At 42.5% G+C, this 27454-nt stretch overlaps 1 protein-coding gene across 1 annotated transcript; it reads left to right on the top strand.

The window, feature by feature from the left end:
• The first annotated feature begins 1539 nt into the window (after positions 1-1539).
• On the top strand, positions 1540-26882 carry DCSTAMP (dendrocyte expressed seven transmembrane protein). The gene is made up of 4 exons (XM_073676980.1): positions 1540-2586; positions 16123-16461; positions 26449-26498; positions 26822-26882. The coding sequence occupies exons 1-4, from the start codon at positions 1540-1542 to the stop codon at positions 26880-26882; spliced, it is 1497 nt and encodes a 498-aa protein (XP_073533081.1).
• Positions 26883-27454: the final 572 nt, after the last annotated feature.

The following is a 27454-nucleotide window of genomic DNA, read 5'->3' on the forward strand; positions in this document are numbered from 1 at the left end:
AAATAATTGATTTCTGTATTATCTTTTCTGTTCAACTAGATACATGTAAAAATACAAAACAAGGAACAATACATTTTTCGAAGAGCTGGGGATGGACTGGGATGGATTTCCACCAAGATTGGGTGACTTTATAGAGTTTGCTAGGCACTTGCTTCTCCTAGCTCCACAGCCACTAATATACAGTACATGATTAACCATGCACAAGTGTCGTGAGAGCCCAATTGGGGTGACAAAGGTGACTCCAATGGCGTGGTCAAAGTTCACCACAGCATTTAAGGAGTTAAACTTCTGCGACCTGAACCAGATCTAATTGCAGCAGTTACCAGAGGATGTCTGATGGGTATGTAACCAACTCAGTGTGTGAGACGTGAGACCATTCCATAAAACTCCAAACTTGTTTCATGCATAAACAGTGGATTTCGAGAATAGTATATGGCAACTGGGTGTTTGGTGGGCCTTTTGGCACTGGCCTCCCTCAACTCACGGGCTCCATTAATATTGCAGAACTCCAGTCAACTGTGGGAGCTTCAAAGTGTGTGAGCCTATTCCATACAACTTCTCCAAACTTCTTTCATGCATGTGGATTTCTGGAAAAGTGAGTGGCAGTTGGGTATCTGGGGGGTCTCTCGGCACTGGGCTCCCTCAACTCACAGGCTCCATGGTTGTCATATGGTCTACCACGACTCACAGATGGAATTAACTGAAGGTCAGAAGATCTGTCAGTTATTGCTAATGCCCAGTTAACATGCCTGTAGATTTGGAAATAACCATACACACTAGATTAATGTCGCAGAACTCCAGTCAACTGTGGGAGCTTCCAAGCTCCAACGATAACAACAAATATTGGGGGAGAGAGAAATTGAACAGTTGGATTCCAACATGCCCAATCTTTTTGTTCTCAAAAGAAATAAGCTGCCACCAAAAGTGGCTGGTTACTATTTACTCCCATCTCCCCATCGACAAATGGGTGACATAAACTTTCTAATATTTTTATTCCATTTTTTTCATTGGTGACAATAAAGTTGGGGCTTCTTGATTCACGCAGCTTGCTAGTTAACCACCCATTATGATACAGTACCTGCAGCCAGTTATTGGCCTTAGTGGTGATTCCAGTATGTATGGCATATAACTGCATAGGCCAATGATCTGGATACCTCTCTTTAAAAATTCTGCATTTGTCTGTGAAGTTGTAGTCTGCTGCATTTCTGGAAGTGGGAGTTATGTTTAACATATATGAAGATCACACTTGTAATTCTCTATTTTTTAACTTCCTATAAGTACATAAAATGCTAGTTATTTTGGGGAATTTCACAATGATTCACTGCAAACTCATGGCCACAGTTCTCAACATTGACTCAACACGTTAACCAAGAGTCAAACTGACATTTACAGAACTCACAGTCTGTTCATAAGGATTCTCAGACAAGGATTTATTGTTTTTTTTATTTTTGTATTCTTTTTTGACTGATAAGAACGTTTTTGAAAATTTCTCCCCTCTAAAGATCTTTCATGACCACTAGTGACTAATACTGCTCAACGATGAAAGCTTTAAGAATTCTTGATCTACTCTCCTACTGTAAGAAGCTGTTTGTCTCGGGAAAGGAAGATGGTTGGAAGAACAGGATTGTTTTTGCCCTTCTTTGCTGGCTTTTTGGGATGATGATAAGTGGTTGTTTGATTCTTGTTTTTGTCTTGTCAAAGGTGGGTTTTGGGCTGGTCAATTCGATGATTGCCATCTCATGTGGGATGATCATATCTGTCCTTGCCTTCATTTTTAAGTCAGTGCGTTGTACTGGGCTCATGTTCCTCTTGTGTTGCGGCATGAGAGAAGGTCGGAATGTGCTCATCGCCATTGGAACTAGTATTGTCGTATTTAATAATGTGAAAAATATATTCGGGAATTTGAAAGTCCTGGCCGATAGTATCGTCTGCAACCTGGAGGCCAAACGTGTTTTGCTAAAAATAATGCCCTTTGACTATTATATAAGGGCCCTTTACTCAATCTATCAACACGCAAAGCTTCAGTTTTTTAACCCTTTTGGCAGCGTTGTAGAACTGAAAGACCATTTCGAATGCAATTTGAAGATCTCCGATGAAAAACTGAAAACTGTACTCAACGAAACGAAACAACAGATCCAAAACCTATCCTCCACCATATCCACCCAGTTAAATATTATAACATTAATCGGACATATAGCATTTCTATTAATTGGAGTTTTCATCATTTTAATTGGATCCATAATATTTCTTAAAAAATTCCTGGCAGCCAACAACGAAAATTATAAAAATGTGTATATTACAAGAAGGTTTATGGAGTATGATGAAAGCAGAAGGCAGCAAAATGCATTGTGTGTTCTTCCACTAAACAAAATGGAACAAGATGTCTACATCACCATTCCTAGCCTGAAAACTTCACGAAAACAGAAGCAAAAAATGGTGATGTTTTTGATCCCAGTGATAATGCAAATTTTTATCTGGACTTTTATTTCTGTTCTGGATCTCATGCTTTACTGGCTGATTCTTACAATCAGCAAAAATCTCCAAGGTCTGCACCCAGTTAGAATTCCAGTTACATTGACATATGCAGTAAGTATTCAAGGCGGATGTGCTTCTGTCAATTTTTACAACTAAACATTGCCATACATTCAACTGACTGCTATTCCTCCTGATCTCTCCAACACACATGCCCACTTGGCTTCGGACCTTTGTGCATGTGTTCTCATTGGGAATGTGGGGGACAAAGGATCGGGCATGTTGAAGTTCAAAATGCCCAATCCTAGTTTCCCTCGATAGCTGATGTCGAAGAAAGCCAAGTACTCCCATACACATTAGATGGTTAATTGAAAAATCAATGGGTTTATCTAAACTTCATATAATATGTATGGGCTCCTTATGGCTAAGCTTATACTAGGTCTTACTATATGCAGTGAAACTCTGCTGATGTATTGTATATGTCAACGTATCCATACTGTATAATTTATTGTAAAAGCTAATGCCTAAAAGAGTTGGAATTCCATAGCTCCAATTGAATGAAGGAAAACTATTTGCAAATTTTCTTGGTAGTCATTAGCAAACAATATATTCAACTGTATAGGCATATAGCTGCATACCTCTGGCCTCGATGGGACAGTGTCAACTTGTCTCAGTGAACATAATTGGCCAACATGAAGTGAATTTAGTCTAATGTCTTGAAGTATGAAAAAATAGATATTTGAGAGTTTTATTCTTCTGAAAATCAAAACATTTTGGTTCTTTTTTTTTTTTTGGGCGGGGTGGAGGGCTCTTGTTTTCTCAATAGAATAGAAGATAGATAGAATATGTTGGGTATTTAATCGTATCCCCATTGGTCTGAATGGAGTTGTGTTGCCATAGCAGACACAAAGCTTGGAGAAGAGTGACACTATTGTTGAGTAAAAAAAAAGTAATCAATTGTAAAAAACCCATGGGAGTGGGTTGTAGTGAATATTCATGGTTTTTACCAGTGGGCATACGTGATCGCCGAGCAGCTGCAGGAGCCGCACTGCAGCTACAGTGTGCTCACTATTAAGGAAAATGAAAATTCACTGCTCCTCATGCCCATAGAGTGAATATTAATTTTTTTTAGCAGCGGGCACATGGTAGGCTGCAGCAGGCAGCTCCTGTCGCTCCCCCCACACATCCCACCATCCACAGTATATATATATATTCTGACTATAAGACGCACCCCCCCAAAATTGTGGAGGAAAAAAGTGTATCTTATAGTCTGAAAAATACAGTACATGTTTCCTCTTAAACCACTCGAGTGTTGCTTTAGCAGTATGCTTTGGATCATTGTCTTATTGGAAGGTAAACCTCTACCCAGTCTCAAATCACTGACAGACTGAAACAGGTTTTGCTCAAGAATATCCCTGTATTTTGCACCATCCATCTACCCCTAGACTCAGACCATTTTCCCTGTCACTGCTGCCAAAAAACATCCCCACATCATAATGCTGCCTCCACCATGTTTCACTATGGGGATGGTGTTCTTCAGGATATGAGCTGTGTTGGTTTGGTGACAAATATAGCATATACCTTGATGCCCAAAAAGTTAAATTTTAGTTTCATCATGATGAAATGTGTTTTGGCAAACTCAAAATGAGCCTTACAATTTGAGATGTGTATTTAGCTGTGATTATAAAGAAAAAAGGGAAGGTTCAGATCTTGTGGCAAATGAGAAGTAATTGTAAAGTCCACATGAGTTAAGTCACATTTAGACAGATCAGTCTCAGCTCCTTAATGAGCGTTGATCGACTAATAAGTCATTTTCTGACCTGTTTACAGAGAACAATTGTTAATATTAGCATTCTGCCCGGTAGAGCATTCACATTGGATGGAGCGATGCGCCGCTGATAGCGATATTTTTTCCTGGTGGAAATGATCACCCGATGAATGAGCAAAACGCTTGTTCAACAGGTGATGTTTATATGGGATGATAATTCAGAAGGAATGCACTATAGTCAGGTTACGAATGCTGGCTCACTGAGTTGTGCCCCGTCTATAGACACATTAAGGGTGTGTTTACATGACTCTGAAAATCGCCCAAAAAAGCGATTCGGAAACACTCAAAAGGATGAACATAAAACCACTTGCTGTTCATATATTCAGTCTTTTGATCATCTTTTAACGACTTCAGGTTTATAAAGACGTCAGGAGGCTAAAGGAAGTGAGCGACCATTCTTCAGGCATTTTCCACTTCAAATAGGAGAAATGCTACCCCTTGGATATAGGCAGTATAGGTACCGTCCCAATTTAGGGTCACCTTGCCACTGGTGGGACGGCTTGTATACTTTTTTTGATCAAAAATAGTTCACTAAGTACCCTATATTTATTATGCAACTTTGCTTTACATTTATATATAATTATGGTAGGGTATGAGATATATTTTTGTCTTGCTTCTTTTTTGCTAGTGTGAACATGCCTCTGTTTCTTGTATGTCTGCCATCTTAGACCTCAGTTCACATTGTCTGGTTTTTTGACTTGTTTGCATTCTGTGCAATTTAAGGGTGTGGCATGCCCTTTGTTGAGCTGATTGGTATATATGTAGCTTACCACGGGCCTAGGTGGTCTGGAGTTGGGACCCGGTCCTATTTGTCTACCCTTTTATATGCATTACTTCAACTTTGATATACAGTAAGGTTTTTAATATAGGCAGTATAGGTACCGTCCCAATTTAGGGTCACCTTGCCGCTGGTGGGACGGCTTGTATACTTTTTTTGATCAAAAATAGTTCACTAAGTACCCTATATTTATTATGCAACTTTGCTTTACATTTATATATAATTATGGTAGGGTATGAGATATATTTTTGTCTTGCTTCTTTTTTGCTAGTGTGAACATGCCTCTGTTTCTTGTATGTCTGCCATCTTAGACCTCAGTTCACATTGTCTGGTTTTTTGACTTGTTTGCATTCTGTGCAATTTAAGGGTGTGGCATGCCCTTTGTTGAGCTGATTGGTATATATGTAGCTTACCACGGGCCTAGGTGGTCTGGAGTTGGGACCCGGTCCTATTTGTCTACCCTTTTATATGCATTACTTCAACTTTGATATACAGTAAGGTTTTTAATATAGGCAGTATAGGTACCGTCCCAATTTAGGGTCACCTTGCCGCTGGTGGGACGGCTTGTATACTTTTTTTGATCAAAAATAGTTCACTAAGTACCCTATATTTATTATGCAACTTTGCTTTACATTTATATATAATTATGGTAGGGTATGAGATATATTTTTGTCTTGCTTCTTTTTTGCTAGTGTGAACATGCCTCTGTTTCTTGTATGTCTGCCATCTTAGACCTCAGTTCACATTGTCTGGTTTTTTGACTTGTTTGCATTCTGTGCAATTTAAGGGTGTGGCATGCCCTTTGTTGAGCTGATTGGTATATATGTAGCTTACCACGGGCCTAGGTGGTCTGGAGTTGGGACCCGGTCCTATTTGTCTACCCTTTTATATGCATTACTTCAACTTTGATATACAGTAAGGTTTTTAATATAGGCAGTATAGGTACCGTCCCAATTTAGGGTCACCTTGCCGCTGGTGGGACGGCTTGTACACTTTTTTTGATCAAAAATAGTTCACTAAGTACCCTATATTTATTATGCAACTTTGCTTTACATTTATATATAATTATGGTAGGGTATGAGATATATTTTTGTCTTGCTTCTTTTTTGCTAGTGTGAACATGCCTCTGTTTCTTGTATGTCTGCCATCTTAGACCTCAGTTCACATTGTCTGGTTTTTTGACTTGTTTGCATTCTGTGCAATTTAAGGGTGTGGCATGCCCTTTGTTGAGCTGATTGGTATATATGTAGCTTACCACGGGCCTAGGTGGTCTGGAGTTGGGACCCGGTCCTATTTGTCTACCCTTTTATATGCATTACTTCAACTTTGATATACAGTAAGGTTTTTAATATAGGCAGTATAGGTACCGTCCCAATTTAGGGTCACCTTGCCGCTGGTAGGATGGCTTGTACACTTTTTTTGATCAAAAATAGTTCACTAAGTACCCTATATTTATTATGCAACTTTGCTTTACATTTATATATAATTATGGTAGGGTATGAGATATATTTTTGTCTTGCTTCTTTTTTGCTAGTGTGAACATGCCTCTGTTTCTTGTATGTCTGCCATCTTAGACCTCAGTTCACATTGTCTGGTTTTTTGACTTGTTTGCATTCTGTGCAATTTAAGGGTGTGGCATCCCCTTTGTTGAGCTGATTGGTATATATGTAGCTTACCACGGGCCTAGGTGGTCTGGAGTTGGGACCCGGTCCTATTTGTCTACCCTTTTATATGCATTACTTCAACTTTGATATACAGTAAGGTTTTTAATATAGGCAGTATAGGTACCGTCCCAATTTAGGGTCACCTTGCCGCTGGTGGGACGGCTTGTATACTTTTTTTGATCAAAAATAGTTCACTAAGTACCCTATATTTATTATGCAACTTTGCTTTACATTTATATATAATTATGGTAGGGTATGAGATATATTTTTGGCTTGCTTCTTTTTTGCTAGTGTGAACATGCCTCTGTTTCTTGTATGTCTGCCATCTTAGACCTCAGTTCACATTGTCTGGCCCCTTGGATACCGGTCTGACGCCTCTCACCCAGCCAAACCAGTACTCACACTTTGCACTGACGAGGGGCAGTACCCCGAAACACACTGTCTGCAAATTCAGTTTCTGGTTCTGTCTTATATCCTACGTCATGAGATAAGGCTCCTTAAAGGGTCACTATTGACTTTTAGGATTGCTACTTCCTGTAGGTGGCACTAGAGTTCTGGTCCTCTTCCTCTCTGAAGAGACAATTTTCCCACTTTGAATGCACTCATTACTTTACAATGCAAGTCAATGGAAAGGCTCAAAGGACTCCCGGAAAACACTTGGTTTTCTTTTAGAGCATTTTCGCCTAAAAAATGTTCTCTCAATTAATTAATTGCAAATGGATATAAAAACACCCGCAAATCGCCCCAAAAGACGCTAAAAAAACCTCTCAAAAGACAACCAAAAAAATGTCAAGACAAAAAGGTTTACAAATCGCTTTAGGAAATGCCACAAATTGCACAAAAAGGAGAAAAAAACACAGCTGTTTCCTGCTGGAAAACCTGGTTGGTTTCATCTGCCTGGTTAAAGTGTTGTGTGCACATACCTCAAGGTGCAGCAGAGCTGAGTTTGTCATTTACAACAGTTCATTGTACTATCTTGAATTATTACTTTTAGTTTTTCATAGGACTAAAGGTAACCCCACTCTTCCTTTAACCTTCATCATCTATCACCGTATTAAGTGTTAAGTGTGGCCCGTAAATTCACACGTTAGTGCAAACTTCCAGAGTGTTTGTCATAGCAATCCTCAGCTCCCCAACTGGTCCCCTGCTCGCTCCCCATTGTCATCCAGCTTTGACTACTGAATCCCTCATCATTGGCGCTAATCATGCGTGAGTCCCAGTAGTCAGCGCTTGTAGAATGGAGGGAGTCAGCTGAGGATTTGGCAAAGAGCTGCAGTGGTAGGACAGGTGAGCACAATATATTATTAATTGTTTTAATATTCCATTTATAATGGAAACTATGGTGTAAATATAAGCAGAATCTTAAGCCAGTGTGAATAGCACCCGAGAGAGGATAAGTAACTAGGAGTTAACAAGGTTACATCCGATTCTCATTACTGCAGTGGAATACCATGTTATTTCATGCTTATATTGTAAATTTATGGGGAAGTGCACTATATGGTTAACCAGCAAAGATAATGCTTTGTGATAAATATAGAATATTTGGGGAATATTGGGACTTCTCCATCGCACTGTGATAATAAGGGTAATACAGCAATGTTCCCACCACTACGCGGTCATCAGAGGCGGGCGCTTCCTCTTTTTGTACACACAGTACGCTTGTGGTTACTCATTCTAGACTACTCTATATGGGTGAGAATTTCATCCTGCTGAATAATATATACATAATTCAGCAGAAAGCAATTATTCAGCTTAATATTTTGCACAGAAAGACAAATGGTAGCTGCCGGATGCCCAATATGTCCAAACACCTATTCTCTCAAGTAACTTTGTCAAAAAAAGACAAGGGCTGGATTATAGAAGGGCAAAAGAGATGGGCAAGGTATGCCTTGTTTGGCAAAGTCAGATGTGATGAGTCTTAGTATATGTGAACACACTCAATAAATGATGAAAATAATGAACACATGCGCTGCAACGTCAAAACAACTTGCTGTGCACATGTTCCGTTTTTGTAACTTCTTCGAAAGTCCGTGAAGCGGCTAAAAGAAGTGACTTGATCATTCTTCAGGCGACTTCCGCTCAGAAACCGCCACTATTTTATATATAAAACATAAAAAAACACCGCCAATATTTTCCTGAAGCGCCTTCCTGTAGCAAAAACTATGGCTGGCGTCTATAAGAAACTGTGTGCACATATTCTTAGTCATATACACATGAAGCTTTTTTTATGTGTTTTTTTCTGCAAGAAAAATGCAGATTCTGGCCAGAAAATTATAGCAGAAATGATGTGAGTTTATGATGCATTTTGTTGTGTTTCTTTGCTGATCGCTCATTTTGATCTTAATGGGGAAAAACTCCAAAAAACGATGAAACAATTGACATGCAGCATTTTTTTTTTAAATCAAGAAAAAAAAAACCCTGTGTGAATGAAAATTTAGAAATGTATTCATTGTGCTGTGAATTTAAATTGTGTTTTAGCCGCGCAAAAAAAAAACCCAAGGGAAAAAAAATAATCAAAAATGTAACGTGCAATCAACCTTGTAAGGAGTTCATAAAACATATCAATATTAGGTAAAAAGGGAAGTTTAAGTCCCGCCAAGTCCTTGCAGCCAACCTGGGGCCATCCATTTCTAGGTAGGGTCTGAATAAAGCCTGGCCAACTGTTGCCCGGGACAAGCCCAGAATTTCTCAGGACTGTAAATGACAATTCAGGATGATCCTGGAAAATAAGTTTATAGTTGGAAGTATGAGAAAACAAATTTAATACATCCTATTAAAAAATGTACAGTAAGTAACGAGGGTCCTCTGTTCAGCACTAGGAGCGTTTACAAAGAGTTTCTTTTCCTCTGGAGGACCCTTCATGTCCTGCATTGCATTGGGCACTTACTATCATATTTCCCCAGAGATTGCAAATGAATGCTGGAGTCCCAACAGGGTGACATTTTGTGATTTGTTTGTTGTTGTCAATGACCCTTTCTGAAAATTTGAGATTGCTCAAAGCAGAGTGTCACAGGGATACCATGACAGAGAGGGGCCAGAAGATCGCAGCGTCTTTAACTCCTGCACTGGTTAGAAGTACTTCACCATCTTATTAAACAGTGCCGTTTTTTTTTTTTTGCTAGCAGTGCAAGGGTTAATCAGTTCAGTTGAAGTTCCTGGAGGTTTCCTACCTGGATTGTCTCAGCTGTTCAGTGTTGGCCACTTCCCGCTGCTATATATGCTCGCCACTGACACTTAGAGATTGCCAGTGTTAGTTCTTACTGCCTGGTTTGGAGTTCGAGGTGTAGTTCATGGTTGGAGTTTGTGTTTGGAAATTTGTTCAGGGGATTATTGCTTGAAGTTTTATTTGTGTGCACATCATCATCCTCTCTTATTTGGTTTCTCCTTCCTTTTACTCCCCTGTTTTCCACTCTGTTTTTTGGTGTGTGTATTTTGTGTGATTGATATTTTCATTTATCCCTCTCCGCCTTCCCTTGTTTGTCTGGTTAGTGTATTCCCATACAGTTCAGCTTCTCACTACTCTTGGGTGGGGGAGGGGACATGTAGCACCCTGAGGATTCGGCTGCTACAGGGGTATTGCACCTCAACCCAGAGGTGTGATATTCCACTCCCGGGTAAGGATGGAGTGTGGAACTGAGCTCGGTAGGCTGCATGCACTACACACATCCCATTTCCGAGGAGCAGACCGACGGTACTCCCACTTAGAAATGTGCAGGTACGACCGAGTCTGTTCCTGGCTGGAGTGGGAGGGGGGTGGTACATCCCATGTAGTGTAGGGGCAGATAGGGGGAGCAGCCTGGGTAAAGATAGGAGCTCATTGGGTGCTGGTCACCTGAGCTCACACATAGAGGGTGTATATAAGGTGGGCACCAACTAAGATCAGGGTCAGATGCAGAGGATCAGATGCAGGGAGTGAGTCAGCTGCAGAGAACAAGTCAGGAGCAGAGGAGAGAAGAAAGACCAAGACCCAGAGTGAGAGAGGAGAAAAGAGAGAGACCCAGAGCACAGAAGAGAAGGACTCTGAGATCCCAACTAAAAGCACCGGGTGAAGAGTCGGCATCAGGGTACCGGAACCCAAGCTGGTGGGGGTAAAAACATTCCCCAGCCAGAGACCGGAGACCGTGGGCAGCGTCTGCCACGGTCACCCATCACATCCACCCCGAAGGCACACCACATGAAGGGTCAGGGAACCCAGGGCCAAGGGTGTCCCAACAGAAGGCCCGAGGGAGCTGGACCTAGGTGGATTACTGGTGGGGACGGCCAGAGTACGGGACAGAAAGAGAGCTCAGGGCCACGCTCCGGACTTGTTTGGGGGTTGGCTGGATCCAGGACCTGGTGGACGCAGCACGGCTCGGGTGGTCACTAGCAGCTGGAGTGACCAGTACAACATCTGCAGTAAGTAAACACCCTTAACTGCACAACCCGACTCTGTCTTCACTGCCGTCTGCACTACACCACCACAACCCCCATCCTCTGCGCCTGTCCCCTCTGAGGCTATACCCCTCCCGTTGGGGGTTATCCCACCAAGCTGCGCACCCACCATCAGCCTCAGCGGACCCTGCTGCAGCGGCGGCCACAGTGACCGCATCACAACGGGTGGCGTAGTCGACACAAAAGAACTCTTAATAACATCTGTAGGACTGCCACACAACACTGAGCTTGACGCCCTGGGCACGGGGCCGGGTCACAGCCGCTCGGAGACTACAACCCCCCATCTGATCCGGTGCCGGGTATTCCCCTCAAAAAGGAATATGTCCCAGGGGGCGCGTCAACTTTGGCGTAGTCGGCAGGATTACGTGCCCGCAACACCCGGGTACTGCGTGCCTGAAGAAAGGTGCAAGTTTACCTCAGAAAGAAGTCTCCCGCCGGTTCCGGAGGGTCCACGCCATCGGACTCCATCACCAGTCGTTTCCCGCCGATTGTCCGCCATTTCCAACTTGTTCCCGCCATCTGCAGAGTTTCCCGCCACTGGGCGACGCTTCCCGCCAAAACCGCAGATTTCCCGCCTTGGAAGAGCAGCGGACGCCATTATGGGCGTGCCAAAGGAGGGCAAGAGGCCGCCTCCCATCGTGGGCCGGGACAGAAAATGGCGCCAAAAGTGGAAACCGCCCCCACCAACAGAGACTGTGATGCTAGAGGTGTCTGTCAGCGTGAAAGAACTACCCCTGGAGCTGACAGTCACCGAGTTGCCCCGGGACCGCCCTCGAAGTGGGAGGAGACGAAAGAAAAGAACAAAGATGGGTGCCGCCTGGAGTAGTCTGGAGCGAGCGCACCCGGAGGCAAGTAGCCTGGAGAAGAATATCGGAGGAGCTCACCCGGAGATGTCCAGAAAGCAGAGCAGCACCGGCCCGCTGGCCAGGAGCCTGCTGGAAGAAGAGCAGAGCAGCACCGACCCGTTGGTCAGGAGCCTGCTGGACACCACGACCCCACTAGGCCTAGTGGAGGTCCTTGCACAGCTTCCCCGAGACCGGGAGTGTGCGCAGACTGCCCTGGAGGGCCTCGCACGGAGGATGGCCCGGGTACAGCGCGAGATATTGGCGGAATGGAGCCGGGAGATGGCCCAGCAAGCTGAAACCAAGACGCAAGCTGAAACCAAGACCCGGAGCACGCCAGCCGAGATGAGGAAGGAGACCGCCTCTGAGGATGGCGCGGGAGGACCCAAGGCCGGAGACGGCGCCGAGGAGGGAGCCGAACGCATGGAGGCAGGTAAAGGGGACGCCTATACCCCAAGCCGTGACACCGCTTACCTGCCCCAGCTCCCCGTCGCAGAGCCCGAAAGTCCCCCTGCTGTGCCCGAAAACGCCATGTCACCGACGCAGACTAGGCCCCAACCGGAAGCCGCCGCCGCGACCCCTGTGACGTCACACGCCTCGACCCTGAGCGTGACCAAGCAGGAAGTACCACCAGCCTGGTCGCAAGGCCTAGTACCCCCGGGCGCCGCAATACCAACAGCGCCCCCTACCTCCGCGGAGCCTCCGGCCTGGCCGCAAGGCCAGGTAGCCCAGGGCGCCGCCGTATTAACGGTGCCCTTCACCTTCCAGGTGCCCCAGGCCTGGCCGCAAGGCCTGGGCAACCCGGGCGCCACCACCACCGCGCCCGCACCCGTAAAACCAAGGGTGCCGCGTCTGGGAGAGGACTTGTTTGCCCAGCACACGTGGCCGGACGGGTCTGAAGTTACAACCAGCTACAAGCAAAGAGCAGGAGGAAGACGCAGTTGAGTGCGGCAGAGAAGTGATGTAAATAGTTACCCGACCGGGTACCAAAGAAACTGTTGATACTTATATATAGTCCCCGTTGGGACCAGCTGAGTGAACTGTTTACCCGTTAACCCCTTAATCCCACAGGCTGAGGACTGTGAGCAGCCATTCCCTTCCCTCTACCTGGCCGAGGACTGAGAGCGGCCATATCCCCTGTATATAGTTGCGCGTCCTAAAGCGCCCCCTACCGGTTTTATAGGAAAACCAGTTTTTCTAAGAGACTGTCGCACTTTTCCCGGACACACGTTGCACAGTGTCCGGAGGAGGAGGAACCAGGAGCCTGAGACGACGAGAAAGTTTTATCTGCTAAGATATGTTATATATATAATGTTTTTATATGTTTTATATGTTTATGCAAATTTTGTATGTTTTGGTGTTTTTGTTCTTGCAGCCCGAGGACGTGCTGTGATTTACCAGGGGGGAATGTAGCACCCTGAGGATTCGGCTGCTACAGGGGTATTGCACCTCAACCCAGAGGTGTGATATTCCACTCCCGGGTAAGGATGGAGTGTGGAACTGAGCTCGGTAGGCTGCATGCACTACACACATCCCATTTCCGAGGAGCAGACCGACGGTACTCCCACTTAGAAATGTGCAGGTACGAACGAGTCTGTTCCTGGCTGGAGTGGGAGGGGGGTGGTACATCCCATGTAGTGTAGGGGCAGATAGGGGGAGCAGCCTGGGTAAAGATAGGAGCTCATTGGGTGCTGGTCACCTGAGCTCACACATAGAGGGTGTATATAAGGTGGGCACCAACTAAGATCAGGGTCAGATGCAGAGGATCAGATGCAGGGAGTGAGTCAGCTGCAGAGAACAAGTCAGGAGCAGAGGAGAGAAGAAAGACCAAGACCCAGAGTGAGAGAGGAGAAAAGAGAGAGACCCAGAGCACAGAAGAGAAGGACTCTGAGATCCCAACTAAAAGCACCGGGTGAAGAGTCGGCATCAGGGTACCGGAACCCAAGCTGGTGGGGGTAAAAACATTCCCCAGCCAGAGACCGGAGACCGTGGGCAGCGTCTGCCACGGTCACCCATCACATCCACCCCGAAGGCACACCACATGAAGGGTCAGGGAACCCAGGGCCAAGGGTGTCCCAACAGAAGGCCCGAGGGAGCTGGACCTAGGTGGATTACTGGTGGGGACGGCCAGAGTACGGGACAGAAAGAGAGCTCAGGGCCACGCTCCGGACTTGTTTGGGGGTTGGCTGGATCCAGGACCTGGTGGACGCAGCACGGCTCGGGTGGTCACTAGCAGCTGGAGTGACCAGTACAACATCTGCAGTAAGTAAACACCCTTAACTGCACAACCCGACTCTGTCTTCACTGCCGTCTGCACTACACCACCACAACCCCCATCCTCTGCGCCTGTCCCCTCTGAGGCTATACCCCTCCCGTTGGGGGTTATCCCACCAAGCTGCGCACCCACCATCAGCCTCAGCGGACCCTGCTGCAGCGGCGGCCACAGTGACCGCATCACAACGGGTGGCGTAGTCGACACAAAAGAACTCTTAATAACATCTGTAGGACTGCCACACAACACTGAGCTTGACGCCCTGGGCACGGGGCCGGGTCACAGCCGCTCGGAGACTACAACCCCCCATCTGATCCGGTGCCGGGTATTCCCCTCAAAAAGGAATATGTCCCAGGGGGCGCGTCAGACAGATCAGGGTTGATATAGGAGCATAGCAAGGCATGAGAACCCGGCGGTCCACCTTCAGGAGTAATCCGGGGGAAAGGGATAGACTAGGGTGCCCCTAGTTCTAGGGACCTGGTTAGCACCCATAGTCCTGAGGCACTCCATAACACAGAGAATCTTTTTAATTAAAAGTAACAACTTTCAGTCTTGCATTAGCTGTTTCATGATTAATTCAAACCTGAAATACAAAAAAAAAAAAGTTTCCTAGCTTCCTTACACAAAAGCTGTATGTTTCCACTGCCTTGACTATGAGAAACCACGAACTAGCAGATGTCATGCTACTCCTTAGCAATCTAGCTTTAGGTTACTTTTTACTATAGCGCCATAGGGTGCTTAAAAGTGCCATGCAGTCATCCACATAGTTGCAATTTTAGAAAATTTGGCCCTTCTGTCCAAACCTATCATTTTAATACAGTGCTTAAAGGCTAATGATACCTTTGCAGTGGATTTGTTATTGTTCATTTGCTTCCTAAATGCAAAGTGAAGCATTACTTTAAATAGTCTTCATTAAACACACAGAGTGCGTGCAATTCCTTCTCCTAACGAGCTTGTCTGCAAAGTCACAAAATGTAACACAAATCTGTCTGAGCTCTGCTCTTTCTCTCCCTTTTCTCAGGGTTATGCCGCATTCACACATCCATGTGTCATAGTTTGTGTACGGACTACGATGCACTGACTGGCCGCGGTTTCTCAACCCAGACTTGACAACTTCATATTTAGTAAGCCTATGAGGCTGTTGTCTTCAGGAGACTAAGAGCCTGTCAGTGCATCGTAGCTCATACTCAAATCCTGGCACATGGATGTGTCACTGTGACATTAGAGATGGCAACAGGAGATTGAATGCAGCAGACAAGAGAGGGAGGAAAGCATCTAGGTTCTCAGAGAAAGCAGAGAAAACAGGGTGTAGATAAGCAGGAAAGCAATGAAGGGGTAAACCAGTCAAGCCATGAAGCTTTGCTGATACATGAGAACTAGTGGTGACAGCAATCTCCTATACTCACAGACCTCACCTCAAGTATGTGTTACTGAGACGGGCACATCCAGAAGCAAAAAGTCTGAAACTTAATACCATACAGTAAGCAAATAATAGTCCCATACAGAACAGAATTAGTGCAAATTGTGGTGCCATATTGTGTAATACCTTGCACAATTAATAATGCAATACAGCAGTCAAATGATTGTGCTGCATAGAAGAAAGGTTTTGCATTATAACTTGCATATACAAACTGTTCACATAGCAATGCTTTACAGAACACATATAATGCTGCTATACTGTGCCGTAAAAATGCAGAGCCACATAACTTTCACTGATAACACAGTAAATCCTATAAAAAGTAAAATCAAAGTTTATATATCACTTTACCACGTCATATCTAGTTTGTCACGTGTTTTTTGTTAATTAATTTAACATGATTTTTTATTTTGTAAAGCACCTTCAGGTGAACCTTGAAGATTTATTTAATTCCAGAAGGACAGAGGATATCTACCACGACCAGCTGAACATCAACCTGTTTGAACCTCAGTGCACCCCGAAACCGGAGCTCTCTCTTTCCGCCACCTGGATCCCTTTGGCCATTTTAATCAGTGTTTTACTTTTCCTTGGTTTAATCTCTACTTTCCTTGAACAAATCAAGTTGCTGCTGATTGCGGATTTCTACCCTGACAAAGACTTAGAGCGGGTCAGGTACCTTCATAACAAGATACAGCAAGAAAGGTCATTACTGTCATCACCCTCTAAAAGTGGAGAACTCAAGAAAATTATTTCCCAGGTAAGATGTTTTAGCCATTCTTATTATTGAGACCCAGGTCTGCATTTATCTATAGGCACAGTAGGCCTGTACCTATTGGGGGACCGGTTGGAAGGGCAACCTCCCTAGACTGAACATTGTGCATCGATACATGTAAAGATAAATGGAGATCTTGCACTGCTTCAGTCTTAGAGAGAAAAGTTGCAGCACAAACAGAAGATTTATAACTATTTTTCTTCATAAAAATTATTGCGTTTGCTCTACAGAAGTGGTAAAGCCGCAATTATCCTGACTCCATTGTCAAAGATCCACAGCCTAGGGGGTCGCGCAGATCCACCCACTGTTACTTTTTTGTCACAAACTGCTGCCCCCTTTTGTCAGGACAATTACCCAATTGACCGACGATTAACAGAGGAGGCCGTGGCTGTTTCCACTACTAGGTCGATTATTGGGGAACTCACAGTGAGCGTATGGTATATACACCTCTGATTCCAACGCAAGGAATATATACAATCATGGTTGAAAGTGTTGGCAACCTTGAAACTGTTTCCAGAAGATTAACTATTTCTCCCAAGAAAATTATTGCGATTACATATTTTTATCACATCTTTATTTCCTTTGTGTGTATTGGAACAGCACAAAAAAAGAGAAAAAAGGGCAAATTCAACATAATTTCACACAAAATCCCCAAAATGGTCCGGACAAAATTGTTGGCACCCTCAACTCAATATTTGGTTGCACACCCTTTAGACTAAATAACTGCAGTCAATCGTTTCCTATAACCATCAACAAGCTTTTTACACCTCTCAACTGGAATTTTTGGATCACTCTTCTTTTGCTCCAGGTCTCTCATATTTGAAGGGCGCCTTCATCCAACAGCATTTTTAAGATCTCTTCATGGGTGTTCAATAGGATTTAGATCCGGACTCATTGCTGCCACTTCAGAACTCTCCAGCGCTTTGTTTCCATACATTTCTGGGTGCTTCTTGAAATATGTTTGGGGTCATTATCCTGCTGGAAGACCCATGAGCTAGGATGTAAACCCAGCTTTCTGACATTTAGCACTACAATGCGACCCAAAATCTTTAGGTAATCTTCTGATTACATGATGCCTTGCACAAAGTCAGAGCACCCAGTGCCAGAGGCAGCAAAACAACCACAAAACATCTTTGAACCTCCTTCATATTTGACTGTAGGTACTGTGTTCTTTTCTTTGTCAGCCTCATTCCATTTTTGGTAAACATTAGAATGATGTGCTTTACCAAAAAGCTTTAACTTGGTCTCATCTGTCCACAAGACGCTTTCCAGAAGGATTTTGGCTTACTCAGTCTAATATTTTTATGCCTCTGTGTCAGCAGTGGAGTCCTCCTAGGTCCCCTGCCATAGTGATTCATTTCATTTAAATGTCAACTGATAGTTTGTGTTAACTTATCCACCATGCAGACTATCTTGCGTTGCAACCTCTCATAAACTTTTCTCTGATGTCCACTTCCAGGGAGATTAGCTATAGTGTCTGGAGATGGACTTGTAACCTTGGAATTGTTGATATTTTTCAACGATCTTGGTTCTCAAGTCCTCAGACAGTTCTCTTCCCTTTATGTTCTCTATGCTTAGGCTTAGTGCCCACGATGCAGAAATGAAGCAGAAATTTTCCTGAGCATTTCTGCATCTCCTTGGCAGAAAAACACATGCGGTTTTTACTTGCGATTTTGATGCGTTTTTGCATGCGTATTTGCCATGCGTGTTTCCAATGCATTGTATAGGCAACTACGCATGCAGAAACGCACAAGAATTGGTCATGTCCGTATTTTTTCTGTGAGTAAATTCCACGCAGAAAAAATTCTGACCATGTGCACAGAACTTGCAGAATGTCATAGGAAGTCATGGGATAAGGTATGCAATGCGTTTCTGGAGCGTTTCCGGGCTGCAAATCCGCACCAAAAACGCATTGTGGGCACACAGCCTTTGTGTGGCACACACAGACACACAATGCAAACACTGAGTCAACTTCTCCCCTTTTTATCTGGTTTCAGGTGTGATTTTCATATTGTCCACACCTGTTACTTACCACAGGTGTGTTTGAATGAGCATCACATGTTTGAAACAAAGTTGTTTACCCACAATTTTGGAAAGGTGCCAACAAATTAGTCCTGCCTATTTTTGGAGTTTTGTGTGAAATTATGTCGAATTTGCTTTTTTTCTTTGTTTTTTTAGTTGTTGTTCCAATTACACACAAAGGAAACAAACATGTGTATAACAAAACGTGTAATTGCAATAATTTTATGGGATAAATACTTAATTTTCTGGAACAATTTCAAGGGTGCCATCACTTTCGGCCATGACTGTATGTACCTCAGTACGGTCACTGCCAACTCCACAATAACCTAACAAAAATTATTAGCTGCCACCACCAATAGTTTTACAGGCTGATTGGACACCCATTATAGGGATGCGGGTACAGAGCAAAAGGAACACAACTATTACATTTTATATTTAATCCAGAAAAATAGGCAGTGTTTATAAAAAAAATAAGCAAGATGATACAAAATGGGGCAAAACCACATAGCATATACAATTGCATGCAATAAAATTCTCAGAGCTTAGCGAAGGGAAGCACTTCGATTGGCAAATGGACAGAACCTCCACAGTGAACTGTCATCCTAAGTAATGACAATTGATCCAGACCCAGATACTGCTTTTTATTAGCACCTACTGTAAGCTACTCCCACACACCTCTTCTTGATGACATCAACGGATTTGTGGGATTTTCTCAGCCCTTCAGGATTTTATGAAATCTCTAATTTACGAGATATCTTTGCCTCTGATGGTTCCAGGCATTCGATATTGACGTCATGTTTTTTATCACAATGTTACCTTTTACATAGGGACCATATATGATGGGTATAGCATCATCTATCAGTCCGTTATTCAATTGGAAGGATTAAAAGGGGCTTAAAAGATCCCATTTGCCAGGATCAACTCCTCGCAATTGTAATTGCGGGTGCCGATTGTTGTCCTGGTACCCTGAGGTCATCTAATGAGTATGGGGTTCTGTGAGATCCTTCTATAAGCAGGGTCTTACAGGGTGTGTCGGTGAGTCTCTGACAGGTCTCAGGCGCTACAGTACACGAGTATTGCAATGCATGATACCAGCAATCATCTGTAGGTTAAAAATGTTCAGTACACCACTAGATGAATTCCTTGAGGGGTCTAATTTCCAAAATGAGATCACTTGTGGAGGTTTCTGCTGTATTGGCATGTCAGGGGCTCTGCAAATGTAACATGGAATTCACAATCTATTCCAGACAAATTTACGCTCAAAAAATCAAATAGCGCTCTTTTCTCTCCGAGCTCTAGTATGTGCCCAAACAGCAGTTTTTGACCACATATGAGGTATCATCACATTTAGAAGAAATTGTGTAACAAATTTTGGTTTCCGTTTCTCTTATTATCCATTGTAAAAATTACAAATTTGGGGCTAAATCAACATTTTAGCGGAAAAAGCATAATTTTTGTTTTCACGTCCACATCAGTTCTGTGAAACACCTATGGATTCAACATGCTCAACACAGCCCTAGATGAATTCCTTGAGGGGTCTACTTTCCAAAATTGAGTCACTTGTGGGGGGTTTCTGCTGTTTTAGTACTCCAGGGGCTCTGCAAATGAGACATGGTGTCTCAATCTTTTCCAGCTCAGAAGAAAGTGGGTAACAAACTTTGTAGTCTACTTTTTCATGTTACCTCTTGCAAAAATAAAACATTTGGAGCTAAAGCAACATTTTCTTGAGAGAAATGAAAAATTTCAATATGACGACCTAATGATATCAAATTCTGTGTAGTACTTGTGGGTTCAAAATACTCGGTATACCCCTGCATAAAATCCTTGTGAGGTGTAGTTTCCAAATTGGGGTGTTTCTGCTGTTTAGGCACATCAAGTACTCTGCAAATGCAGCATGGCGCCCGCAATCTATTGCAGCCAAATTTGTGTTTCAAAATTCAAATATTGCTCCTTCCCTCCCGAGCCATGCCGCTTATCCAAACAGAGGTTTCTGACCACATGTCGGGTATCAGAAGAAACTGGGTAACAAATTTTGCGGTCCATTTTGTCATATTATCCCTTGTAAATGTGAAAAAATTAGGCTTAAAGCAACATTTTAGAGGTAAAATTTAAATTTTTATTTTTAAGAAACTGGGTAACAAATTTTGCGGTCCATTTTGTCATATTATCCCTTGTAAAAGTGAAAAAAATTAGACTTAACCGCTTCCCGACCGCCCACTGTAAATAAACGTCCGCGCTGCCTGGGCTCTGTGCAGCGCGGACATTTAAAAACGGTGGGTGGTCCCGCAGCGCTCAGGACCCCCAGGGTCTTGCAAGCGCTGCGGGAGCGGTGCAGAGCGATAGCTCTGACAGGGAACATCATCAGGACCTGATTGGATCAGGTCCCAGTGATGTTAACCCTTTGCTGTCTTCTATATGCCGCGATCTATAGTGATCGCGGCATATAGAAGACAGCAGGAGGAGAGGGGGTCGTCCACTTACCTCTCCGACGGCCCCCTTATACCTTCCAGGACCTGACGTTGCTATGGCAGCTGGAGGTCACATGACCGCCTCCAGATCTGCCATATATGGTGTCCTGCCTGGCTCAGCTTGCAGCTGAAGCCAGGCAGGAGACTGACTGTGAAACAGTCAGGGAAGATCTCATGTAATGTAATACATGTCTATTACATTACATGAGATCAGTGATCAGAAAAATAAAAATGAATGTCCCATACAGGGACTAAGTAAAAATGTAAAAAAAAAAAGTAAAAAAAAAGTTTTAAAACTGTTAAAAAAAATTACAAAATAAATGAAAAATAAATAAATAAAATATTAAACCGATAAATCCGTATATTTATGCAAAAATAAAAAAAGTACACATATTTGGTATCACCGTGTCCGAAACAACCCGAGCTATAAAACTGTCACACTAATTAACTCCTTCTGTGTACACCGTAATAAAAATAAATAAAAAACGGAGCAAAAAACTATGCTTTTTCCTCATATCGCCAAACAAAAAGTGGAAAAAAATGCGATCAAAAAGCAAAATGGAAATAAAAATGGTACCGCTGAAAACGTCATCTTGTTCCGCAAAAAACAAGCCGCCATACAGCTCTATCAGCCGAAAAATAAAAAAGTTATACCTCTCAGAATAAAGCAATGCAAAAAAAATATTTTTTCTCTAAAATGGTTTTATTGTGTAAAAGCGCCAAAACATAAAAAAATATACAGTAAGTGTAGTATCGCTGTAAACGTACTGACCCGAAGAATAACGCTGCCTGATCACTTTTACCACACGCAGAACGGCATAAAAAAACCCCTCAAAAAACAATTCCTGAATTGTTGGTTTTTGTTAATTTTACCTCCCAAAAAACAGAATAGAAAGCGATCAAAAAATGTCACGTTCCCAAAAATGGTACCAATAAAAATGTCAACTCGTCCCGCAAAAAACAAGCTATCACATGACTCTGTCGGCCAAAATTCTGGAAAAATTATAGCTCTCAAAATATGGCGATGCAAAAACTAGATTTTGCAAAAAAAAGCGTCTCTTAGTGTGTGACAGCTGTCAGTCATAAAAACCCGATATAAATCTGGTATCTCTGTAATCGCACCGACCCGAAGAATAAAGTAATCTAATCAGTTATATCACACTAGGAACGGCGTAAAAAATAAATAAAACCAATTCTTCACCTGCTACTGATTAGTTTATTATGTCTCCCAAAGATCGCAGTAAGGCGCAGAGCCTTACATTTATCCTGCGCTCTGCGCTGAGCACTTACCCCAGAGTTTCCGTGTAAATCTCTGAAATACGTGATTCAGACGGAACCAATGACGGAAGATTCCCTGTAATGAGGCAGATATAGGCACTGTGGATGCCGTCTGGCCTGGGATCCCACGGTGTCATTTGTTTTAGGCGTGCATAAAAGTGCGGTTGGCCACAGTTTTGTGCACTTCTGAAAAAAAGGACACCACTAAACAGAGGCCAGACGGAGTCCAGAGTAACTCTGCTGCCTCATTACAGTGAATGGATCCCGCAGGGGTTTCATCTGAATTACATCACTTGGAAATTTAGATGGAAACCCCGATGTAAGTGCTCAGCCTAGAGCGCCGGATAAATGTTACGTAAAATGTTCCCAATAAAAGCTTCAACTCAGTCCTCAAAAAAAGCTAGTCCCCACTCAGGTCCATCATCTGCTAAAAATATAAGGGACTTCCAACTTACTGGTAGCAGAAAGGCTCTGGAAAAGCGAAATGGCCCTTGCCCCCCAAAAGAAATGCAGAAAATTTTGTGCTCCCAAATCCAAATGCCTATTCTACAATAATTTGTTCTCCAATTGTCAAATAGCGCTCCGTCCCCCCCCAGATCTCGCCGTATGGCTGAGCGGTACGATACAGCCACATATGGGGTATTGCCACTTTTAGAAGAAATTGTGTGACACATTTCGGCACCATTTTTACCCATTGCCCTGTGTGAAAATGTAAAATCGGAGGGTAAAACATTTTTTTGTGGTAAAAATATAATTATGCTTTTTTCACTGCCCAATGGTATAAATTTAAAAATTAAAAAATACTCACTACTTCCCTAGATGAATTCCTTGAGAGGTGTAGTTTACAAAATGGGGTCACTTGTGGGGGTTTCTGCTGTTTCGGCATGTCAGCGACTCTTCAAATGTGACATGGTGTCTGCAACCTATCCCAGCCAACATAGCGCTCCTTTCTTTTCCGAACCCTGCCGTACACCAAAGCAGTGGTTTTCCCCCACATATGGGGTATTGGCGTACTCAGGAGAAATTGCACAACAAATTTCATGGTGCAATTTATCCTGTTACCCTTATGATAATGCAAAATTAGGGAATGAAAAACATTTTTTGCGGGAAAAATGTGAAAATTTTATTTTTACGGCTCAATATTATAAACTTCTGTGATGCGGTTGGGGGTGCAAGGTGATCACCACACATCTAGATAAGTTCCCTAAGGAGTCTAGTTTCCAAAATGGTGTCACTTGTGGGGGGTTTCCACTGTTTAGGCACATCAGGGGCTCCCCAAATGCAACATGGCATCCGCTAATTATTCAAACAAATTTTACATTCAAAAAGTCAAATGGCGCTCCTTCCCTTCCAAACCCTGCCGTGCGCCCAAACAGTGGTTTGCATCCACATATGGGGTATCGGCGTGTTCAGGAGAAATTGCACAACAAATTTCATGGTGCAATTTTTCCTATTACCCTTATGATAATGCAAAATTAAGGGATGAAAAACGTTTTTGTGGGAAAAATGTGAAAATTTTATTTTTACAGCTCAATATTATAAACTTCTGTGAAGCACCTTGGGGTTCAAGATGCTCACCACACATCTAGATAAGTTCCCTAAGGGGTCTAGTTTCCAAAATGGTGTCACTTATGGGGGGTTTCCACTGTTTAGGAACATCAGGAGCTCTCCAAAAGCAACATAGCGTCTGCTAATTATTCAGACAAATTTTACATTCAAAAAGTCTAATGGCGCTCCTTCCCTTCCGAACCCTGCAGTGCGCCCAAACAGTGGTTTTCCCTCACATATGGGGTATCACCGCGCTCAAGAGAAATTGCACAAAAAAATTTGGGGTCCATTTTTTCCTGTTACCCCTGTGAAAATAAAAAAAATTGGGTCTAAAGTAACATTTTTGTGAAAAAAGTTAAATGTTAATTTTTTTCTTCCACATTCCAAAAATTCCTGTGAAGCACCTGAAGGGTTAATAAAGTTCTTGAATGTGGTTTTGAGCACCTTGAGGGGTGCAGTTTTTAGAATGGTGTCACTTTTGGGTATTTTCTGTCATGAAGACCCCTCAAAGTGACTTCAAATATGATGTGGTCCCTAAAAAAATGGTTTTGTAAATTTTGTTGGAAAAATGAGAAATCGCTGGTCAACTTTTAACCCTTATAGCTCCCTAACAAAAAAAAATTTTGGTTCCAAAATTGTGCTCATGTAAAGTAGACATGTGGGAAATGTTGTTTATTAACTATTTTGTGTGACATATCTCTCTGATTTAAGGGCATGAAAATTCAAAGTTTGAAAATTGCAAAATGTTCATAATTTTCGCCAAATTTCCGATTTTTTCACAAATAAACGCAAGTGATATCGAATAAATTTTACCACTATCATGAAGTACAATATGTCACGAAAAAAACAATCTCAGAATCAGGGGGATCCGTTGAAGCGTTCCAGAGTAATTACTTCATAAAGTGACAGTGGTCAGAATTGAAAAAATTGGCCCGGTCACGAAGGCAAAAACAGGCTCTGGTGCGAAGTGGTTAAAGCAACATTTTAGAGGTAAAATTTAAATTTTTATTTTTTTTTCATTCCACTTTGCATTAATTCCTGTGTAGCTCTTGAGAGGTTAAAAAATGTCCTGGCAGCATTTTTGAAGTATTGGAGAGGTGCGATTTTTAAAATGGAATAACTTTTGGGGAGTTTCCAATATATTGGTCCCTCATAGCTCATTTAAATCTGAATAGGTCCCTAAAGAAACAGGTTTTGTAAATTGCTTGAAAAAAAAAGGGAAATTGCTGCTGAACTTTTAACCCCTTTAACATCCTAACAGAATAAAATGACGTTTGAAAAGTGATGCAGATGTAAAGTAGACATATGGGAAATGTTATTTATTAATTAATGTATAGCATTACTAACTGGTTTAAGGATATCAAAACCGAAACTTTGAAAATTGCAATTTTTTAAAAATTTTCACCAAAATGCTGATATTTTTACAAACAAATGTAAAGTATGTTGACCTAAATTTACCATTAACATGAAGTAGAAAGTGTCACGAAAAAACATTCTCAAAATCACTGGGATAAGTTGAAGCGTTCCAGAGTCATTAATACATGAAGTGACACTGGTCAGATTTCAAATATTTGGCCTGGTCATTAAGGTTAAAATTGGCTGCGTCCTAAGGGTTTGAAGAGAAAATCTCACATTGTACTTGCAGTCCAACCTGTGGGCAGCAGGATACAGAGGAAGACAAGCTGAGCAGAGTGATTTACCATTGATTGATGGGTGTTTCACCTCTTTGGATCACAGAATGGAAGTTAAGAACCTCCTCTTCCCAAACAGGTCCACATTCCATATTCCCTGATCTGAACCAATCAGAGCTGAAAGTTCTGTAAATGGAATCCATTGGCTCTAGAGGGTGGACAATATCCCTTGACTTCAGTGGGTGCCATGTATGACTATTATCCTGTGTTTAGCAGTTTTTTTTTTCATTTACTCTTTAGCTGCCTGGTGCAATAAAGAAACGTTGATCAGCTCCTCCTTTTATAGTTCACAACTGTCCTTCAGGCCATCATCCACAGGTCAGAGGGAAGGTGGTATGAGGTCATCTCTCATTGTTTGAGTATTTAATCAATCTGCTTAGTTTGTCCTTAACTGTTTGCAGGTCAACAAGCTACATGGACTGGGATACAATGAATACAATGGGCAATCAACATATTAGCAAATATCCATTCTTCAATTACCCTGCGTCCCTGTCCTTCAAAGACAGGAGACAATAACCTGCAATAAACATCAACTCAAGAGTCAAGTGTTCAGGCTATTATAACAATGGCATATGTCTCTTGACCCACCAAAAAGACACGTCTGGCCTAATGAAGAACAAATGCTGTGTCGTCACATTGTCTTTAGACTGTTCTGCATTATAATTATCCCTTAAGCAGCAACCCCTTGATAAAGATCAAAACATTTGCATAAAATAAAAGGCCATTATCTCTGAAAAAGTATGGCAGATTTAAAAAAAAACAAAAAAAAAACGGATTTCTCAGGGGAGAAGCGGGAATAAAATAAAAGTAAAAACTGGTCACTCTTAAAACTGGGTCACTTGGGGTAAATCCCTACTAAGGGGTCCAATTCCATCTATCTTTCAGTATCGCAGGCGTATCATCAAGCATTTCAGGTAAACATATGGCTATTCATTAGGTATAATGCTTTGTTCTGTCTCTTATAGGTGGATTTCTGGTTTCCGATAATCACAAGAAAACATTTTATCAAGAATCGGTAATTTGGATCTTTGTCATATTTGCATCTTTTCTTCACTCACCAGAGGCCAAGTTTTTGTTGGAAACTGACGAAGTGAAAATTTACTTCATAATTAATCAATTCAACGCTGAAAATTATAAAATGTGAATTATTTAAATTCTAGGCAAAAAAAATAGATATTTGTAAATTAGTGGATTTTTTTTCTCTTAATCTAACCAATGAGAAACTGTCAATAGGGCAGATTTATTAAGCTAAAAGTGCCAGAATTCTAGTGTAAATTAAATTTTGTTTTTTTAAAGTCTGCCTTTCATGATTTACAACAAATTTGTTATGTGTTTTAGACACTTTCTGCGCCTTGTCAATCAAGAGGGCGTGGCCTTCTGTGAAATGGGTGTGGCATAAAAGAGAATGGGTGTGGTCTGTGTAAGCATTAGTCAGGGTTGGTAAACATGCCCCAATGTGTTTTGTTTCCATAATGTCACTATATTGTACAGTTCAACTCAATGGTTAAAGGGGATGTCTCATGCAGATAACCTGGCATAAAAAAGAGGAGGTTCCCCCATTCAAGGCTACAATTAAGGTCCCCGCTATTTTACCATAAGGTCCCCTGCTTAGGCTGCTATTTTACTATAAGATCCCCGCACAGGCTGCTATTTTACTCTAAGGTTCCCGCACAGGCTGCTAATTTACTATAAGGTCCCCACACAGGCTGCTATTTTACTATAAGGTCCCCCGCACAGGCTGCTAATTTACTATAAGGTCCCCACACAGGCTGCTATTTTACTATAAGGTCCCCGCACAGGCTTCTAATTTACTATAATGTCCCCCGCACAGGCTGCTAATTTACTATAATGTCCCCCGCACTGGCTGCTATTTTACGATAAGGTCCCCCGCACAGGCTGCTACTTTACTATAAAGTCCCCCGCACAGGCTACTATTTTACCATAAGGTCCCTGCACAGGCTACTATTTTAC

This window comes from Phyllobates terribilis, unplaced genomic scaffold, assembly GCF_046119375.1.
Source record: "Phyllobates terribilis strain yellow unplaced genomic scaffold, ASM4611937v1 Scaffold_4__5_contigs__length_816908805, whole genome shotgun sequence".
In the NCBI taxonomy this organism is placed as follows: Eukaryota; Metazoa; Chordata; class Amphibia; order Anura; family Dendrobatidae; genus Phyllobates; species Phyllobates terribilis.

Coding starts and splice junctions, on each gene's coding strand:
- DCSTAMP (XM_073676980.1), top strand. CDS start 1,540: ATGAAAGCTTTAAGAATTCTTGATCTACTCTCCTACTGTAAGAAGCTG. Junction 2,587..16,122: donor CAGTTACATTGACATATGCA/GTAAGTATTCAA, acceptor TATTTTGTAAAG/CACCTTCAGGTGAACCTTGA. Junction 26,499..26,821: donor AAACATTTTATCAAGAATCG/GTAATTTGGATC, acceptor TATGTGTTTTAG/ACACTTTCTGCGCCTTGTCA.